A 17168-nucleotide genomic window follows, 5' to 3' on the forward strand; every position below is an offset into this window, starting at 1 on the left:
AATCAGATATTATGTGCTAAAAGTGTCCCATCTTACCCCACAGTACTATACATAGCTTTTTGCGCTAGAAACGTGTTATTATAGTCATATAATGCATCCCTATAAACTAAATCCATGACCAGATTACCATTGTAACAAACCATGCAAGCGTAAGATTCCAATGCGATTGTGATTGATTTCTGGTTGAAGGCCCCCACAAAAAATATCTAATCACTACTACGCTTTAGCAGTAAACGGGGAAATTCTAGAACATATATTTACGGCCAGTCGCAGCTGCAAACGCTAATGTTTCTACGATCACGAACTAAAGTAGCTTATCTCGTTTCTTCAGTTAATTGGCTTTGGATTGGAAGGCGTATGTTGTTTAGGTCGTTACCGCGATAGTGGCACTGTGTATTCCTATTTAGAAGTGAGCTCAGAGGGGAGTCAGACCAGCGTCCGCTGTGTTGTATATCATGCGCTTTTAATATACCCTGCCGCAACTGGGTCGACTTCATTCAAGTGCACTTACTCTTTCTATCCAGTCTCGTTCGCTTCTTTCTCTGCGCAGTGCGCGCCTGTTAAAATGACGTCATTCGTGTGTGTTTGCCTTCGAGAGCGCGCTTCGGTTTTCAAGTTGTCGCGTTTTGAGGGTTGGTTGGTCGTTGGTGGTTTGTGTAGCCAAGCATATTAGATACAGAAGTTTAGCAGTAACGCATATCTCTGCAGCCATTTGTTTTACAAATTCAGTTTTGCCGTGTGCAATGTTTATTCGCCAACCGTGTTTTGTTACTTCCCGCCTTACGGTGAATGTGACCCAAATCGGATTTACCAACTACCTCAGCTATTTTTGTATTTTCAGTGTTAGGCTTTCAGTAAACTCTGTTGACAAGCCGCTTAATGGAATAAACAAATTACAACTGTTAGCATGAAGCCCGAATCTAACGCAAATTCAGAAACGGTACATATATTTTCCAAATCTGTAACAAACATGGAAAAGTTTCGTGTAAAACGTTGTCACTTTTTAAGACTAAATATTTTGTCAACAAATTTCTCTTATGTCACCTTAATTTTTAATAATTTAGTAAAACTTTGATTGTTTTAATGCATGGATACTGACAGTAATACATATATACATAGGGCCTACAATTTATAACTTGTACACAAATATCTTAATGTGTGACAATTTAACTTTCAATACAGGACTTAAAAACCATTAAGTGCGATGTAATAACACCCATGGTGTATAACCACATTTTGAAAGCTGTTGTATTACTTTAAGTAAATATAGATATATACTTTTTATTCATTTTATCCATATAAACAATATGCCAAAAACTGAATGATTGTAACTTGCTTTGTCCTCGTGTGTCCGAAAAAGGACAGTTGTTATTACATTCTGATTCATACACTTCATGCCAGCTTACGAGTTACCAAGTTCGTTACTTTGTGAGTATGTTTTTGGGGAGGATTTTTCTGGGGTGGCGGATCATTTTGACAACCCATAAGTGACCACTGGGTTTGGGCAATTGTCGTTTAGTGTCCTGCCCAAGGACACATACACCTACATAAAACTAATGTTTTTTCCATCTCAGATGAATTACGAAGGCATGGATGAAAAAACAGCTTTGTTGATGGGTATTCACCCTGGCAGGAGGCCAATTAACATTGAAAATGATGTGAGCTCTCTTGGGCAGAAGAAAAGGGTTTCTAACATCCTTACAAGCCCAGTAAGTTAGAAGGATATTGTTGTTGAATTTGTTAAATAAATAATTCAAGTGCTGCAACATGCACTGCAGATGGGCTACATATTTGCAGATTGCTAATGAAAAGTCAAATTGTTGTAAGCAGTTTGGATTTTTAAACTTTCCGTAGTCAATATCATAAAATTATAAATTTCTATGTTTAAATATGTCATTATTTCTGCCACTGCAATATTTTTTTTGCCACCCCATATTTAAAAAAATGTAGTTAAAATTTTGCTTTCCAAAACAATAGCTATTTATATACCACTGCAAATAAAGCTTTAAATTTACATTTCAGTATTTCAAGGAAGAATTGGAAAGTGCTGTGACTGATTTACTCAGGTCAGGAAACGGTGGTGGTCATGTCATTGCCAAGGAGATTGCCAACTTTTTCTCTCCTGCTGGCCGTGTGGGACAAGCATCAGGTATTTAGGGGGTGAAACTTTACATACGAACTGCCATGAGTGCACTATGAAAGTGGGCACCGCTTTAAAACACACCTTTGATTGAATATTGATCTATTCGTGAGCCGAAAGGTTTGAAAAAGGCGGTGGGTCGAAATAATACGCTGAAGAGCAAACACTATGTTTGTTCTGAATACTCTGCAAGTAGCACATTCACATTGACTTTACTTCAAGTTTTAGCATGCTACAACAGTGAGTTATGTTCCCTAGGGTTTGTTGCTCAGGATCTAGTTTTAGTGAATGAATCAATCACAGCAGCAGTCAAATATGAGCCAGTCACTCTATATATCAATACTGCTGTTCCAAGTATATGCAAAGACATTACATTTTGAAACCTGAGCTTAACACGTGTCTCACATTATGTGTTTTTGTGCTTACTGTTTAGGAGACGGATTAATTGGACTGAAAACAGGTAACCTTATCAGCCTACAAACGCCCATGCAAACAATTAACTTTTAATTCTCAGTGACCTACTGTAATTCCATCTCTATTGTTATGTTTTCAGACCAACAAAGCATGCTTGCATTAATCTCTATTGTTTTTGTTCTGTAAGCTATTAAGTGCTTAGGGAATGTTTATTTTGTTAAGGAACCTGTATTTTCAATCACAATGTCAACACAATTTAATGTTTGGATTTAGTTCATTTTATTTAAATTGGCCTGCTGTTTAAAGAAATAATATTAGGAAGGGGAAGATAGGAAACCTTTTCGTTCTATTTTTTCTTCCTATTTGGTAGTAAACAAAGAACATTCAAAGAATTATAAAACGTTATCCTCACAACTCCCATAGACCATTGTTAATTGTAAAACACGATTAGAACATATGTATATTAGGTGCTAAAAGTGTCCCATCTTACCCCACAGTACCAATATATATAAGACTGAAACGAATGGATTAGATTGTTTTGCATAAATATTAATGACAAACTTTAACCTTTGAATTTAAATTTATCTCATTGATCAATTTCCCAGCAATCCACCACAGATCAATTGTAACCAATTGAAACCTTTAGTATTTCTTTCTTTAGACTGCTTAATGACCTAGGAGCTTTTTACCCTAGCATAAATGATTTACAAAGCTACACGCATGATGCTCATAAAAGTATACGGTGCCTTAGACTGCTTTAAATCAATTGTCTAATTAATTAGCCCGCTTGCACAGATAGGGGCAGTGCACTAAATGGTGGTTGATATATGATTGCTTGCATTGCTGCTGGTGATTCTTGTTTGAATGTCAATGTTGTAAATTGTAATAATGTAAAGTAAATGTATATTTGATGTATGTAAAAAAATAGGGATCAAAAATTCGCATCTGAAATTTTTAGCACTGCATAATATAGAAAATAGCAATACATATGGTACAGTATAATTTGGTAGCGGTACTGAAAAAAAATAGAAAACAACCTGTATTTTAGCTTCCATAGGCAATGCATCAATAGGAATATAATATTCTTTAATAACAAGCACTAAGCAGGCATGCTTGTTATGAGTTGTGACATGAAACGTTGACACACTCTTATCACATGCTGCGATAAACCAGACATTTCATTGATTAGTTGCACTCTGTTTTAGTTTACCATTACCTAACCAATAACACAACATACATTTGTAAGTAACCATAGAAATCAACAAAATAAGGCACCTTTGAATTAGGTATTAATAACACACATGACACCCACCCAGACATTGAGATAATAATTAACCAGCTACACCCACAATGCTAAACAGTTCACTTTTCCACCAGGAATTGGCTGTGTCTCTCCAATCAATGATCTCACTGGAGCTGACTCTTCACTGTATGACAAGGGTGAAAAGCTGCTCCGATGCAAACTCTCAGTAGTCTACAGACTTGTTGATTTGTATGGTTGGTCCCAAACCATCTTTAACCATATCACTGTAAGTGGTGACTCGTTTTTTCGATTTTTTTTTTTACTTTCGCTGTTGTTGTAGTTTTTTACCCATCTCAAAATTGGCTACATTCTTTTGTAGATAGTACTTTTTGGTTATCATTTCATTTACAAGTATTTTTACGCGATTTTGAAGCTTGTTTAAACCAATTTTAAGTTGATTGTAGTATAGGTTAGTACATGACCAAGTACCACCTTTATGTAAACTAAGCTGTGGTATATTCTTACAAAACAGTTACTAGTTGTTTTTTAAATGCATTTCCTTTTCATATATTAAAGAAAATACTCCTTTGGTACTAGGTGACAAACACACTATTAAAAAACCACAAGCCTTGTTTAATGTGTAATAAAATTCGTATTTGTTTTTGCGTTTAGCTTCGCACTGGTTCTGAGCAAGAGCATTTTTTGATTAACCCATTTGGCCTGCTATATCATGAAGTATCTGCATCAAAACTTCTGAAGGTGAGTGTATAATCACATCGTATTAAATCCCATGTGTGGTTGATGTGATCTAATTATTTCACTAACTTTAAGCAAAAAATATATTGATCATATTTCTTTAATAGCGGCCTAGTTAAGTCAACTGTGTGACGTTGTGCACACATTTGTTTGCTGTTTAGGGCTTGTTCATTTACTCTGGATTAGTTACAGTTAAATCGTTCAAGATTGAAGCAATTTTTGCTATCTGTCATGATATCAAGGCATCAAATAATATGTAAAATTCCCGCTCAAATAACTGACAACAGTGGGCGTGTGGCTGGATCCAAACAAAGCATTGATTATTGTAACATGAACCATGTAAAGTGTGACATAGGGGCGTGAAGTCTTTGTCACCTACCCAAGTGTGACCCCTCCCTTTGTATGTTTTTACCTACTATATATCAAAACCTTGAATATTTGGCTTTGAGTATAAATTAACATTAAAAACAGCATCTAGCTACCCAGACACACTGGAACCCTTCAGTTTCCCTTTGCTTGCACTGCCCTCTTAAGTACAGTCCGTCACCTGCCTAGTATAGGATCGTGTGTGTACATAGGGTACACAACCTGCCACACGAACAATAGAATCCTCATGATTACTTTGCTAGCGTTGACTAAACGGCTTAGTAACCGTAATGTGGTTATATTCATTGAAATTGGTTAAATTATGAATTTACATCTATTATGATTGTGTTTTTCAAATTAAACACCCGTTTTTCAATCTTATTTTAAACTGTGTGACGCTCATGCAATAGTCTAGAGCGTTGAAACGGCGCAATTGTTTGAAATGGTAAATGTCAACAAGGCAGTCTTAAAAAGTAGTCGCCAACTACTGCGTTTCCACAATGGCACTTAACAATGCAAACTCCACCAAACGCTCCTTTCATCCCAGGTCAACATGCAAGGAGATGTTCTGGACCAAGGCAGTACAACACTGGGGTTCAATCAGGCTGGATATACATTACACTCAGCAATCCATGCCGCGCGCCCAGACATACACTGCGTCATACATGTCCACACCAGTGACATAGTGGCGGTAAGTTGACCCCTGTGACCTTTTGTTCCGTTGTTTTCCAAACAGAGCTGTGTATGCAGCCAGTGTTACCTTTCAAAATAATTCTGAATGGTTTTGCAGTGTTTCCGAAACAATTTTTCTCAGAAAAAGTATAAATAAAACAGCGATGTTGAAAACTGAATGGGTTGAAAAAACTCACTGGAAACACTGCAACAGTCTCCAGTCTGATTTGAAAACTCTCAACTGCGTCATCTAATGTTGTGGTCTTTAGTTTCCCACAGGAGTGGATCTATTATACTGCAGCTTTACCACCATTGTAAATTGAGCTGAGGCATTTTACTGACACCCTTCAAATTTTCCATTGACCAGAATATTGGCCGTTTTTAACCTAGTTCACTAATGGGTTGTCAAAACTATCACTCATACATAAACATAAATTAAAAAATCAAAAAAAAGAATCGCCCACACCGTAACATACTTATTAACTTGTAAGCTGGCACGGTTTATATGAAACAAAACACCCAGGTTATAACAACGCCTGTATTTTTCCGGTCACACGAGGATAAAGCAAGTTACATTCATTTACGAAAAACAAAATTTCCACTTAACATCATTATTCTGTATCACAGATATCTGCCATGGAGTGCGGGCTCCTGCCTCTATCACAAGAAGCAATGGTAATTGGTGAGGTCTCTTATCACAACTACCAGGGCATTCTTGTTGATAACAAGGAAAAGAAAAGCATTCAGAAGCATCTTGGCCCCAACAATAAGGTGCTATAATCTTTCCTATCTACTTCCTATGCCAATATTTGCCCAACATTACGTAATGTGTGTTCTCCTCACATGCTAACAGAAAAACTTGGTGTGCCTGGCTTTCAAAAGCAATTTAATCTTTATTGTTAACATTATAATTATGTGGATGTATGATTACTATTGCAGAATATGCAGACACTTGTAATTAGTGATAACTCCATTTAAATTGACTTCTAAAATCCCAACGGTGAGCATTACTGTACTTGGATAATGTATTTAATAATACAATAACAGCTATCCATCAACTACACTATATCTTGGCTTTTGAATACTAAATGCCTATAAAAAGCTTTTAAATTAGAAACCTAGGCAAGTGTACTTTGTACCCATTTGTTAAGCTAATTTTACAATGCTTGTAAATTACTATTGATAGGTTATGTTCCTACGTAACCATGGTCTGGTTGCTTGTGGGGAGTCTGTAGAAGAAGCTTTCTTTTATCTCAACAATGCAATGCTGGCTTGCAGTACTCAGGTAAGTTGCAGTATAATAAGGCATTAATGCACATACTTTTTTTGTAAATATAACACATTTTTTATCATAAAACTGTTCAATATGAACAAAATACACATTCTTACAAAAAAAATTGAAATAATATCATTTTATAAAAATGAATGTTAAATTTAACACAGTTTTTTATCATAAAACTGTTTAATTTGAACTAAAATACACCATCTTAAAATAAATAAATTTCTAAAAAAAGTTTTTTTTTTAAATATGAGCAGGTTTTATATTTTTTTCTCTGTTTTTTAAACTAAACTACGATCTGTTCTTTTCAGATCAAGGCCATGTCATGCATGAGACCGGAAAAATTAATCCTGTTAGATCGCGCTGCTTTAAAAGCAAGAACAGCAGACATGGTGCATAAGGACATCACTGGAGGAGTGAACGTAGAGAAACCATGGACGGCCCCGGAAATGATGTTTGAAGGACTTGTGAGGATGCTGGATGACATGGTAAATATAATTTGTATAACTGCAGTAATTTATATATTTTTGTAATGCCATTTCGAGGTACAGGCTAATATTATTGATATGTAAAATGTTGGATGACATGGTAGGTCTTCTACATCTTTTTGTATAATTTGTATAAATGTAGTAATTTATTTACTTCTGTAATGCCATTCCGAAGTACATGTTGATATATAAAATGCTGATGATATGGTATGTCTTGTAAATTATTTTACACGTTCAGTAAAAATTTGATGTAATAATTGTGTAAAAACTTAGCAATTTTTATTCTTCTGCATTACTATTCTGAAGTGTATATTGGTAAATACACTGTTTTTTTTTAATTTTCTAAAACTTGCATAGGTTGAAATGTTACCCTTAATCCTAATGTTTAAACACATTAATAGTTGATATTCAATTTTATTCTTAAATTATATTTTCAAGGGTTATCGTTCTGGTTACCAATATCGCAACCCAGTGATCTACCAACCAAAACAACGAGTTAAATATGATGTGGAACTACCAGCTTATGGGCAGCAACCAATACTTCCAGAGGATATTGAAGGTAATATTGTTTTTCCATCTCGTTTAGTGATATAAGAGAGATATTGGTGCAGTATAGGCGTAAAATTAAAATAAGAGGGTGGGGAAAGATGGGACACCTTTAGTACATAATATCTAAATATCCTGGTCGTGTTTTAAACAATTAACAACGGTCTGTGGGAGTCAGGGGTGTACAGTTTTTGAGTTTTATAATTCTTTGAATTTTCTTTGTTTTGTACCAAATGGTGTCCCTTCTTTTTCCACCCTACTTTACAGGAAATTATGTTAGCATTATTGTTTGTACACATTGTTTTGTTTTTATTTTGGTAATTGAAAAAAAAATATTAGAAAATTATATTTAAATTACTCAATTGTTACTACTGTGAAAAACTGTTTGAGCAAATTCTAAATTTATGTTGTTTCTGAGTGCCAAATTAAGTGCACAATTTCAACACTGTCTAAGCGTATGTCATCATGCCATAGATTTAGTTACTTAATTTGATAATAAAAAATAATTTACTATAATTTTCATCACAATATTCGTTTGCAAGTGTCTTAAATTGTCGGGTTTTAGTACGTACAAATAAAAGCTTTCAATATGTCACTATGTAACATGATACTCTCCTAACATATTTCTGTTGTGCTGTGACATTTAGCAGTGCCAATATTTCACTTATACATAATTTTCGACTTGAAAGGAAACAGCATAACATAAATACCATGCTATTTGCATAATAAACAGATGGCAGTTTTTTTAAAAAAAAACAGTGTACATCTGATCAAATATATACATTATATATTGACACAATTGACCAATTCTATTTATATCTATATATATATATATTATAATGGGGTAATGTGCCAACTCTGTCACAATGCCCACGTCCCCTGGCATGCCTTGCCATAGGACCTTACCTCTGTGAAATATTGACAAGTAAAAAAAATAGTTTAGTATCTCTTTTTAACAATATACCATCTATAAACCTATTTACCTATATATATATATATACTATATATATATATATATATACTATATATATATATATACTATATATATATATATACGATGTAAAAATGTTTTTTTTAAATCCATGCTTTCTTTGGTGTATGCAGTTGAAGGTACGTTTCAAATTATATTATAATGTGTAACGGTCACGCCTTTTATCCAAAACAATATTTCTTTTTCTGTTTTATTAATAAGTTTGTTTTAACAATAGTTGTTTCTTTTCGCTTTTGTAAACTTTCGAATTCGTTTTATGACCGTAGAGACTAATTTTTAATTTCATTATTATTAATACAAAATACAACATCCCTAAACTAACCAAACTATCACGTCTAATTATGTATTTAAACGCATACAGTTCTCGCTATATGCGTGGCTAATTATATCTACATGATGTATCTGCATGGTGTAAATGATTTGCATTTTCCATGTCAGTCAACAGTAAGCTATCTTATTTGCCAGCAAGTTTTAAATAATGTATTAAATGAACATTCCATTCAATGAATTCAATACAATGGTGACTTAAAACCACATGTTGTAAATGAATACATTATATACATAGTATACTGAGAATAAAGACCAAGACTGGATTTGGCATTCTGGAAACTCAATATTTCAATGAATGAATACAAAACTTTTTGAGCGACATTTAAACTGAAGTGAATTTAATTTCTCTTTTATATAAATCAAGTTTTAGTTTTTTCTTTCATAAAATGAACTTTTTTAAGCTCAAAATTACTAAAACTTGAAAGTGGTTATTTAACCTATAAACCACTTTTAGAAATCCTTTTAAAAAAAAAAAATTGTCAGTTTAAAAAACAATATCTATATATAAAATTGAATGTTTATTTTCAGATGCTCGTGGATCGTTACGAAGAACTGGGGAGGGGTCACGATGGGTCAACTCACCCAACCAATATACACGGGTGACAGAAAAACCTGACGAGGACATGTCTGCTACTTCTTCACAAAATGGGGATGTTAGTCCAAGAACTAAAACAAAGGTGAATATAACTGTAATAAATTTTGTGAATTTCCACATGGATCTAGTAATCATAAAGCAGGATGACTATTGTTTAAAAAAATAGAACTCTGTTTGAATAAAAAGCTGACGATGCCATTTAGACGAAACATATCTCTTAGACTTTTATATTATTTAATTTGTTGGACTGGATTTTTGCAGTGCATCAAATTCCGAAGGTGTATTAAATCTAATCCAGCCTTTGGTTTTGTAGGCGTTAAGGTCCAACTTTTAGGTACATGTTAGATTCCAATGTCATAGATAAATTTGTGGTTAGGCTTTTGTGTTTTATCTCAAATCGTTTTAGTGCTTTGTCATGAAATCTCGAACCCAGTCTAAATGGTTGTTATTTTAATGTAGTTATTACATTTTCATTATTTGCACTAAGCTAATACATGCTCTTATTATGTTATATTGTGGTTAGGTTGTATATATAGTGACCATCAGTACTAGAACACAAAGCATTTGACGGGTGTATGGTATATTCTGCAAGCTATGTAATTGCTAATACCTAAACAAAAAAAATGCGCTATTAAGCTTTTTTCAAAATTTCTTTAAAGTTTTTATCTTGTTTTTTTAAGTTTTTTTTCTGTTTATTTTAGAGCATCTTTTCAGGAATATTTTTCATTTTTTTAGCTTTTTGATACATTTTTTCACATATTTTTTTATTTATATCAAATAAAAACTTTACAAATTCCCCCCCACAGTGGAAGCGCAAGGAGGAAGCTGCACCAAGTACATCCGTAAAGATAAATAATCCAAACCAGTTTGTACCAACCAATACCAACCCACGTGATGTTCTTAATGTTCGCAAAAGTGTGAGTATGTTTGGAATATTTCATGAGATTCTCTTCACCGAGAAAATCCATGCAAAATAAGACAGCACCATGTGTATTGTTTGTATGGTAGTGGAATGACTAAAATAGTTTTTGTTCTTTATCAGAGTTTTTGCACTTAAAATGTATAACATGTATTCAAAAAACAAATTATTATCCTTGTCTGCCAACGAGTTACCACATTTGCAACTTTGGAAATGGTTTTTGCTCAGTATGGGTTATGTTTCCTAGCAATGTATTATCATAATTTCAATCTGTAATTCAGTTATTGTGTTTTTAAAATCCAAGGTGGTTTTATTTACCTTTAAAAGAGTATTTGATTACATCATGCCAATGCATGATATCATGCTAATTGAAAACAGACTAAAAGTCATTCAAGGTCACACCAAACCAATTAACAAGACCTCTCGATCCAATACATCATATACATGTAATATTAAACTGACATTCAGGCATACAACTCAGCTTATATGACGCTAATATCAAACCAAACTTAATGTATTAGATTCGTGGACAAAGTAGGAAGGAGGTGAACAAACCAGGCCCACAATCTCAGTTGCTACATAGTGTTTCTCCAGAGCGTAGTGCTGTGGTAAGACCTTTGTTTAACATTTGACATTAATCTGTGTTTTTGAGGGTTTTCTTTTATGGGTAAAATTTTGATTTTATTTGTTTAAAGAATATTTAAATAGTTTTTTATAAATTTCATTTCTTTTCCTTTTTTTTACCTTGTCCTTAATTCTGATTTCTCAAGACCTATTTTTTATTTATGAATTTAAAAGAATGTTCATAAGTTTATTATATCTCAAGTATTGTCTTAACCTTTCTAGTCACACTTCAATATATCCATGAACAGCAGAGATTGCACGCATATTATGCCTGTTGGGAGTTACATGCGGTTGCAACTTGAATTATGCAATACATTAGGGATGTAGCGAATAAAAATAACTTTCCAACAATACATTCTCCTTTTGCTTGTATTTTGGCTCTTCCGGCAAGAATTTTGCCAAACAGAATTTTTTTCGGCAAGAATTTTGTTAACAGACATTTTTTTCGGCAAGGGTTTTGCTAACAAACGTTTTTTGGGCGAAAATATTGCTAACAGAAGTTTTTTTCGGCAAGAATTTTGCTAACAGAAGTTTTTTTCGGCAAGAGTTTTGCTAACAAACGTTTTTTGGGCGAAAATTTTGCTAACAGAATTATTTTTGGCAAGAATTTTGCTAACAGACCTTTTTTTTCGACAAGAGTTTTGCTAACAAACGTTTTTTGGGCGAAAATTTTGCTAACAGAAGTTTTTTTCGGCAAGAATTTCGCTAACAGACCTTTTTTCGACAAGAATTTTGCTAACAGACGTTTTAAAAGAGCCAAAATACAAGTGTAACAGGCTACATGCCTGGCAGCAACAGAACATACATGTTTTATCCAGCTAAAAACTGATTCCTACCTTTCCTGTGCTTTTGACGACGTCGCCGGCATTTTACTTAATCCTTTATCCGATAATTGTGAGGTAATAATATTCACGATCACTTCATGAGACATGAATATTTCATGAACTCCCGTGAACCACCCAATGCCCACCAATCTATAATTTATTTTCTATTCACGAAACAAAGATCTCAACTGACTTGTCTCTGTTTCATCATTTCCCATTTAAATCACTCTACTCTTATTCTTTCTTTCTATTTACTCATTAATTTTCTCTTTTTTCTACAATAATAGGTTTTGTTCTTAATTAGATTTTTACCAAGATTTCTAGCTTTAAAACTGATGTGTGCTTTTTAAATTAAAAAGTTATAATTTTTTTTTAAATCGTAATGAAACAGTTTAAATATTGCTAAAACAATGTAACCCATTCAAAAAATATATTCTTTACATTTTTTATTCAAGAATGAAAAATCATAACTCTAGCAAAAAAAAACTTATTTTATTTCAAGAATATAAAATCATAACTGTAGCAATAAAACAAAAAAAACTTTCTTTATTTTGGAAAAAATTACAACATACAATACATACAGGGCGAGGGGGACAAAGTAATGACATCCAGCAAAGGCATCATACAACGTGGGGAAGATGTCGTCCTTGTTGCTCCTGCAGGTCCTCCCAACCCATTCAATGAAATAACATCCGAGGATCTGCAGAAATATCAACAGGAAGTTTCAAAAGGTAGACCAGGATTTGATATTTTGTACTATCATAGTAAATGTTAGTGACATGAATGTTGTACAGTAGATTATTTTTGTTTACTATTACATTGACTGTAGTACAAAAATCAGTCAATTTTGGCACATATTCCTATTCTTTTTATGGGTGAAGTCCTACAGTGTACCACAATTCACAGGACTTGAAATATAGCCCAACACTAGTCAATTGCTACATAGAAAAAGTAAAAACAAAGTATATGCTCCATAAAAACTTAATATATATATATAAATTTCTTCATACTTTTAAAATTTTTTCTAAATAAAAAATTTTACCGAACACCTAATTACATATCATTTGTCTAATAAACTGTATCTATTTAACATTATTAATATTTATTAATTATTAATAAAGGCAAAGATCCAGTTGAGGAAGAAGCAGCCTCACCTGAACTGGTGGTTGAAGCCCAAGCTCCTGTACAAGATGCACCAATAGAGGTGAAAATAACACCAGAGGAATCAGCCAAAGAAGAAGAAGTGATTGTCCTCCCGACAAAGGAGGTTGTTGCTCTTGTGGTTGAAGAAACAGACTCCAGAGGTAAGGATTTTAATTGATTAAAACATAGATTTTTTCTGAGATTTTTACTTTTTAATATTTTTTTAAAAGCTTAAAAGCTAAAAAAAATGTTAATGCCACTTTTTAATTCTGTAGGGTTAAATGTAAATTGTGTATTGTGTTCTTTATACGCAAAGTTTGCAATACCCAATGCTTTACTGCTTCGTTAGTATTTTATAAGTATTTTTTGAAACATATTTTAACTATTTTTTGAAAATTTCTTATTTAGTATTTTTTGACAACTTTTGATAAAAATAATTCACTTTACATTCAAATTAAACATCAGTTACTTAACTACTTTAACATACTTACTTGTCCACAGGCTTTTTGAGTATTTTTTAAAAAGTTAAGTTGTCAGTGTGCTTTGATAACTTAAAACACTGTTTAACTTTACTTTATATTTAAATTAAATTTTCAGCTCCAACAACATTACTTTTCTACAGGTTCCACCCCAAGTGAGCTTGTTCCCCATTCACCATCTATAAGTCAGACCCCTTCCCCTGTTCCCCCTGTGCCTGAAGACCCTCTCGTAGTCCGTACTAGTTTAGGGAGTTCCCCTTCACCCAACCAGTCTGCTATAAGGTCAGATGAAGATGTGGTTTACCGGAATAACGACTCCCCCAGTCGTGGTTCGCACAAGAAAGGAGAGAAGAAGAAAAAGAGAAGCTCTCTCAGTTTTTTGAAGAAAAAAAAGCAAAAAGAGTAGGAGAGAAGTAAGGAAAAAAAGGCGAATCTCTACTTCTGGTTTGATTTTTATTGCGAAACTGTTTCCTGATCATCAGCGTTGAATTTATTCTGGTTGAATTTAGTTAGACTGAAATACCAACATTGTTTTGCATTGTCATATAATGTAATTTTGCTTTGCACTGGTGCTGAGTGCTTGTTGAGTTCATGATTTTTCGCAGCAACAAATGTCGTTGAGCTGTTTAGTAATTTTTTAATACGAACTAATGCAAGCGTCCACTTTTATAAACGCGTTTTCAGTTTCCCAATGTCATACACACATGTACAAATTCTGATACTTAATTTTTGCTCTCTGTAAATAATTAGTGCTTTTTCTACCTAATTCAAAAAAACAGCATTATGGGTTGGGTTACTGAATTTGATTGTCGTGATTTTTTATCTGATCTTCCGTTATTCATGTAAAGTCTCTCACGCTTGGTGCCGCTACTGATTCATATATTAATTCTGTATGTCGTGTTTGTATGTTTACTGTGTATTGTCAGAGAAGGTTTGAGAAAAATGAACTAGGTTTTATGTGTTTTTGGTAACTAAACATGAGTTTTAATTTTTTTTAAAACGAATTTTTAATGTAAAAATTTTCATAAAAATTGTACAAAATTTTGAGTAATTATTTTAAGCATTTTATTTTGTAAATCACCGGTTTTTAAGTTTGCAAAGTTTCAGTTCACATTTTTTCACCGAACGACGTGTTTTAAATAATGTTTATAAGAGCCAATATGCTGTGAAAAGACCATGGAATACTGCTAGTGCATCTGTGCAAATGCTTAACATGTAGTCCCAATTAACATTAGGCATCACTGTCATGTAGTTTTGATCCTCTGGACAGTGAAAGTCCCACTACAAGCCACGAGCAACACAGCCTTTATTTTTCCGTGTCCCAATGTCGACTCCATTATTTTCTTCAATGCATGTTCCCCTTTGTGTTTCAATCCAATCTTCATATTTCAACATATGTCAGGTTTTAAGAAACTAACCCCAGTCCACAATTAACAACATTTCTTTTCAGCTTGTATGTAAATTCTGCACTTTATTTACGCTTACGTACTCCCAAAAAGCTTTCTAGTGCTTTGTATTTTTTCCCACCTGCTTTGTACATAAAGCTGCCATGTAATAATTCTTTAACCACCACACAAATTTTCTATCAGCGCATAAAGTTTAGAACTGGTGATGATAAAACTCCAGCATCAACAATGAAATTTGTTTTGCTAAGTTTAAAAACTGTGTAGTAAGTTTTGTCTACACCAATGGAGTGTTGTTGTCATGTTATAAATTCGGCATCATTTTCATGGATTAAAGCTGCTTTAACAACCGGACAATTGAGTGTTTGATTATTAATTATAGCCCCCACTGAATATACAGGATCGCTGGTTGGATTATATGACTCCGTGCTGATCCGACTTCATATACAGGCTTCAGCGGGGTGCTATATCTACTGTAGTACTAATTGCTTTTATAACCAGAAACCAAACAGTTCATGATATCTTGCTATGTTTTATTCCTTTTTCTGGTATACAAGTACACGATACGGTATCGGGCAAAAGCTTACTTGACGGCTGGGCAATGGCTCGGAAGAGCCCGCCATGAACCTAGACTGACCTCGAGGTCTCAGTGCCGATAGTGGTTTCTCGTTATTAGTTATTGTGTTAGGGAAAAGGCGAATTATATAGCGGACAGAATCACGTGACAGCAGTGTGACGTCATGCGATAAAAGGGAATAGATTTGGGCCTGTCATCGACTGAACGGGATATCATTAACCTCGTTCAACGGGGGGTTTGTTTTCATGGAAAAGTCTCTCATGAGATAAGTCGTATCCGCACTGTTGGCATTGATTAATTAAGTATTGGGATTGGGTTATGTGACGTCACTTTAGGCGTCGAGTTGCAACATAATAAGAGAATTTGAAAATTATTTTCATTGTGTATTTAATAAGCTCTAGTTCATTTACCAAATTAATTATGCTGAACCAGTCTGTAAAAGGGGTTTAATCGTAGAAATCTAAATACATAGAAGACTATAACTGGCAATTCATCAGTCTTATTTTATTATGCAAAAGACTTTTGTTTATAGATATATCTAGTATATAGTATACAGACCAAAATTTAGTTTTTGATACTTTCTACTGATGTCCCAAACATAAATTGGACACTCTTTGAAATATACGCCTTGTTAGACCGCGTTGGTTCTATTTATATTCTGTATCAGAGGATACATAAAACTTTCTCTTTTAAATCATGTAACGTGCCCGTTCACTAGAGCTCATCTCTCTTGTTATGAATAAACGTTTAAAGGTTTAAAACCAAAGAGATTATTTAAACCATGTAAATATTTTGTATTAAATATCATTATGTGACATAAAGAAGTGACAAAATAGACTAAAACTTAGGAAAATACGTTAAAAACGCTAAAATATTTCGCTTTAAACGGTTTAGATTTTAAGAAAATGTCATAATGTAGAAATAACATTAACATCAGTTAGGTGTCGCCGTAACAAAGAAGGCGTATCTTCATGTATTTGTTATTTTAACACGCACCGTTTAAAATGCACATACACGTATTCTGGTCGCCAACTACATTTATCTTCTAGCCTGTGCGCACACACACACACGACCGGTCGGTTTCGAGTCTTGTGTTGCCGATACTGTACTTCGCAGAATCACCTAGGTTAATGTATTTTAGAATTCTTTGTCTCCGTGTAAAGGTTTAAAAATCGGAGGTCAATTAACCGGTTTTAGAAAAGTATATTTGTATAAAAAAGCAGTCGTTTCTCGTTTTGCAGTTCTCATATAGGCTGTTTAGTGTTAAAATCTTTGTTCAGTTTGGGTTTCAAAAACAAATTCGAAATGAAAGTTCTTGGTCAAGAAGTAATGACAGACAAATGCTGTTAGGTTTTGTTATAGTAGATTAGGTAATGGTA

At 33.6% G+C, this 17168-nt stretch overlaps 1 protein-coding gene across 4 annotated transcripts; it reads left to right on the forward strand.

Moving 5' to 3' along the window:
* The first annotated feature begins 784 nt into the window (after positions 1-784).
* Positions 785-15569, forward strand: LOC149735664 (alpha-adducin-like). 4 transcript variants are annotated; one of them, XM_089879128.1, is made up of 18 exons: positions 785-940; positions 1575-1709; positions 2023-2149; positions 2574-2600; positions 3932-4083; positions 4470-4556; positions 5467-5610; positions 6219-6362; positions 6778-6876; positions 7182-7358; positions 7797-7917; positions 9754-9902; positions 10627-10737; positions 11261-11347; positions 12182-12262; positions 12771-12918; positions 13309-13491; positions 13953-15569. In XM_089879128.1, exons 1-18 carry the CDS (start codon positions 908-910, stop codon positions 14213-14215), a joined length of 2268 nt encoding a protein of 755 aa, XP_089735254.1. In that variant the 5' UTR covers positions 785-907; the 3' UTR covers positions 14216-15569. The 4 variants fall into 4 exon arrangements, with proteins under 4 accessions (XP_089735254.1, XP_089735257.1, XP_089735255.1 ...); XM_089879131.1 differs by lacking the exon at positions 12182-12262; XM_089879129.1 differs by lacking the exon at positions 2574-2600.
* Positions 15570-17168: the final 1599 nt, after the last annotated feature.

Source organism: Ciona robusta, chromosome 5, assembly GCF_009617815.1.
Source record: "Ciona robusta chromosome 5, ASM961781v2".
Lineage (NCBI taxonomy): Eukaryota > Metazoa > Chordata > Ascidiacea > Phlebobranchia > Cionidae > Ciona > Ciona robusta.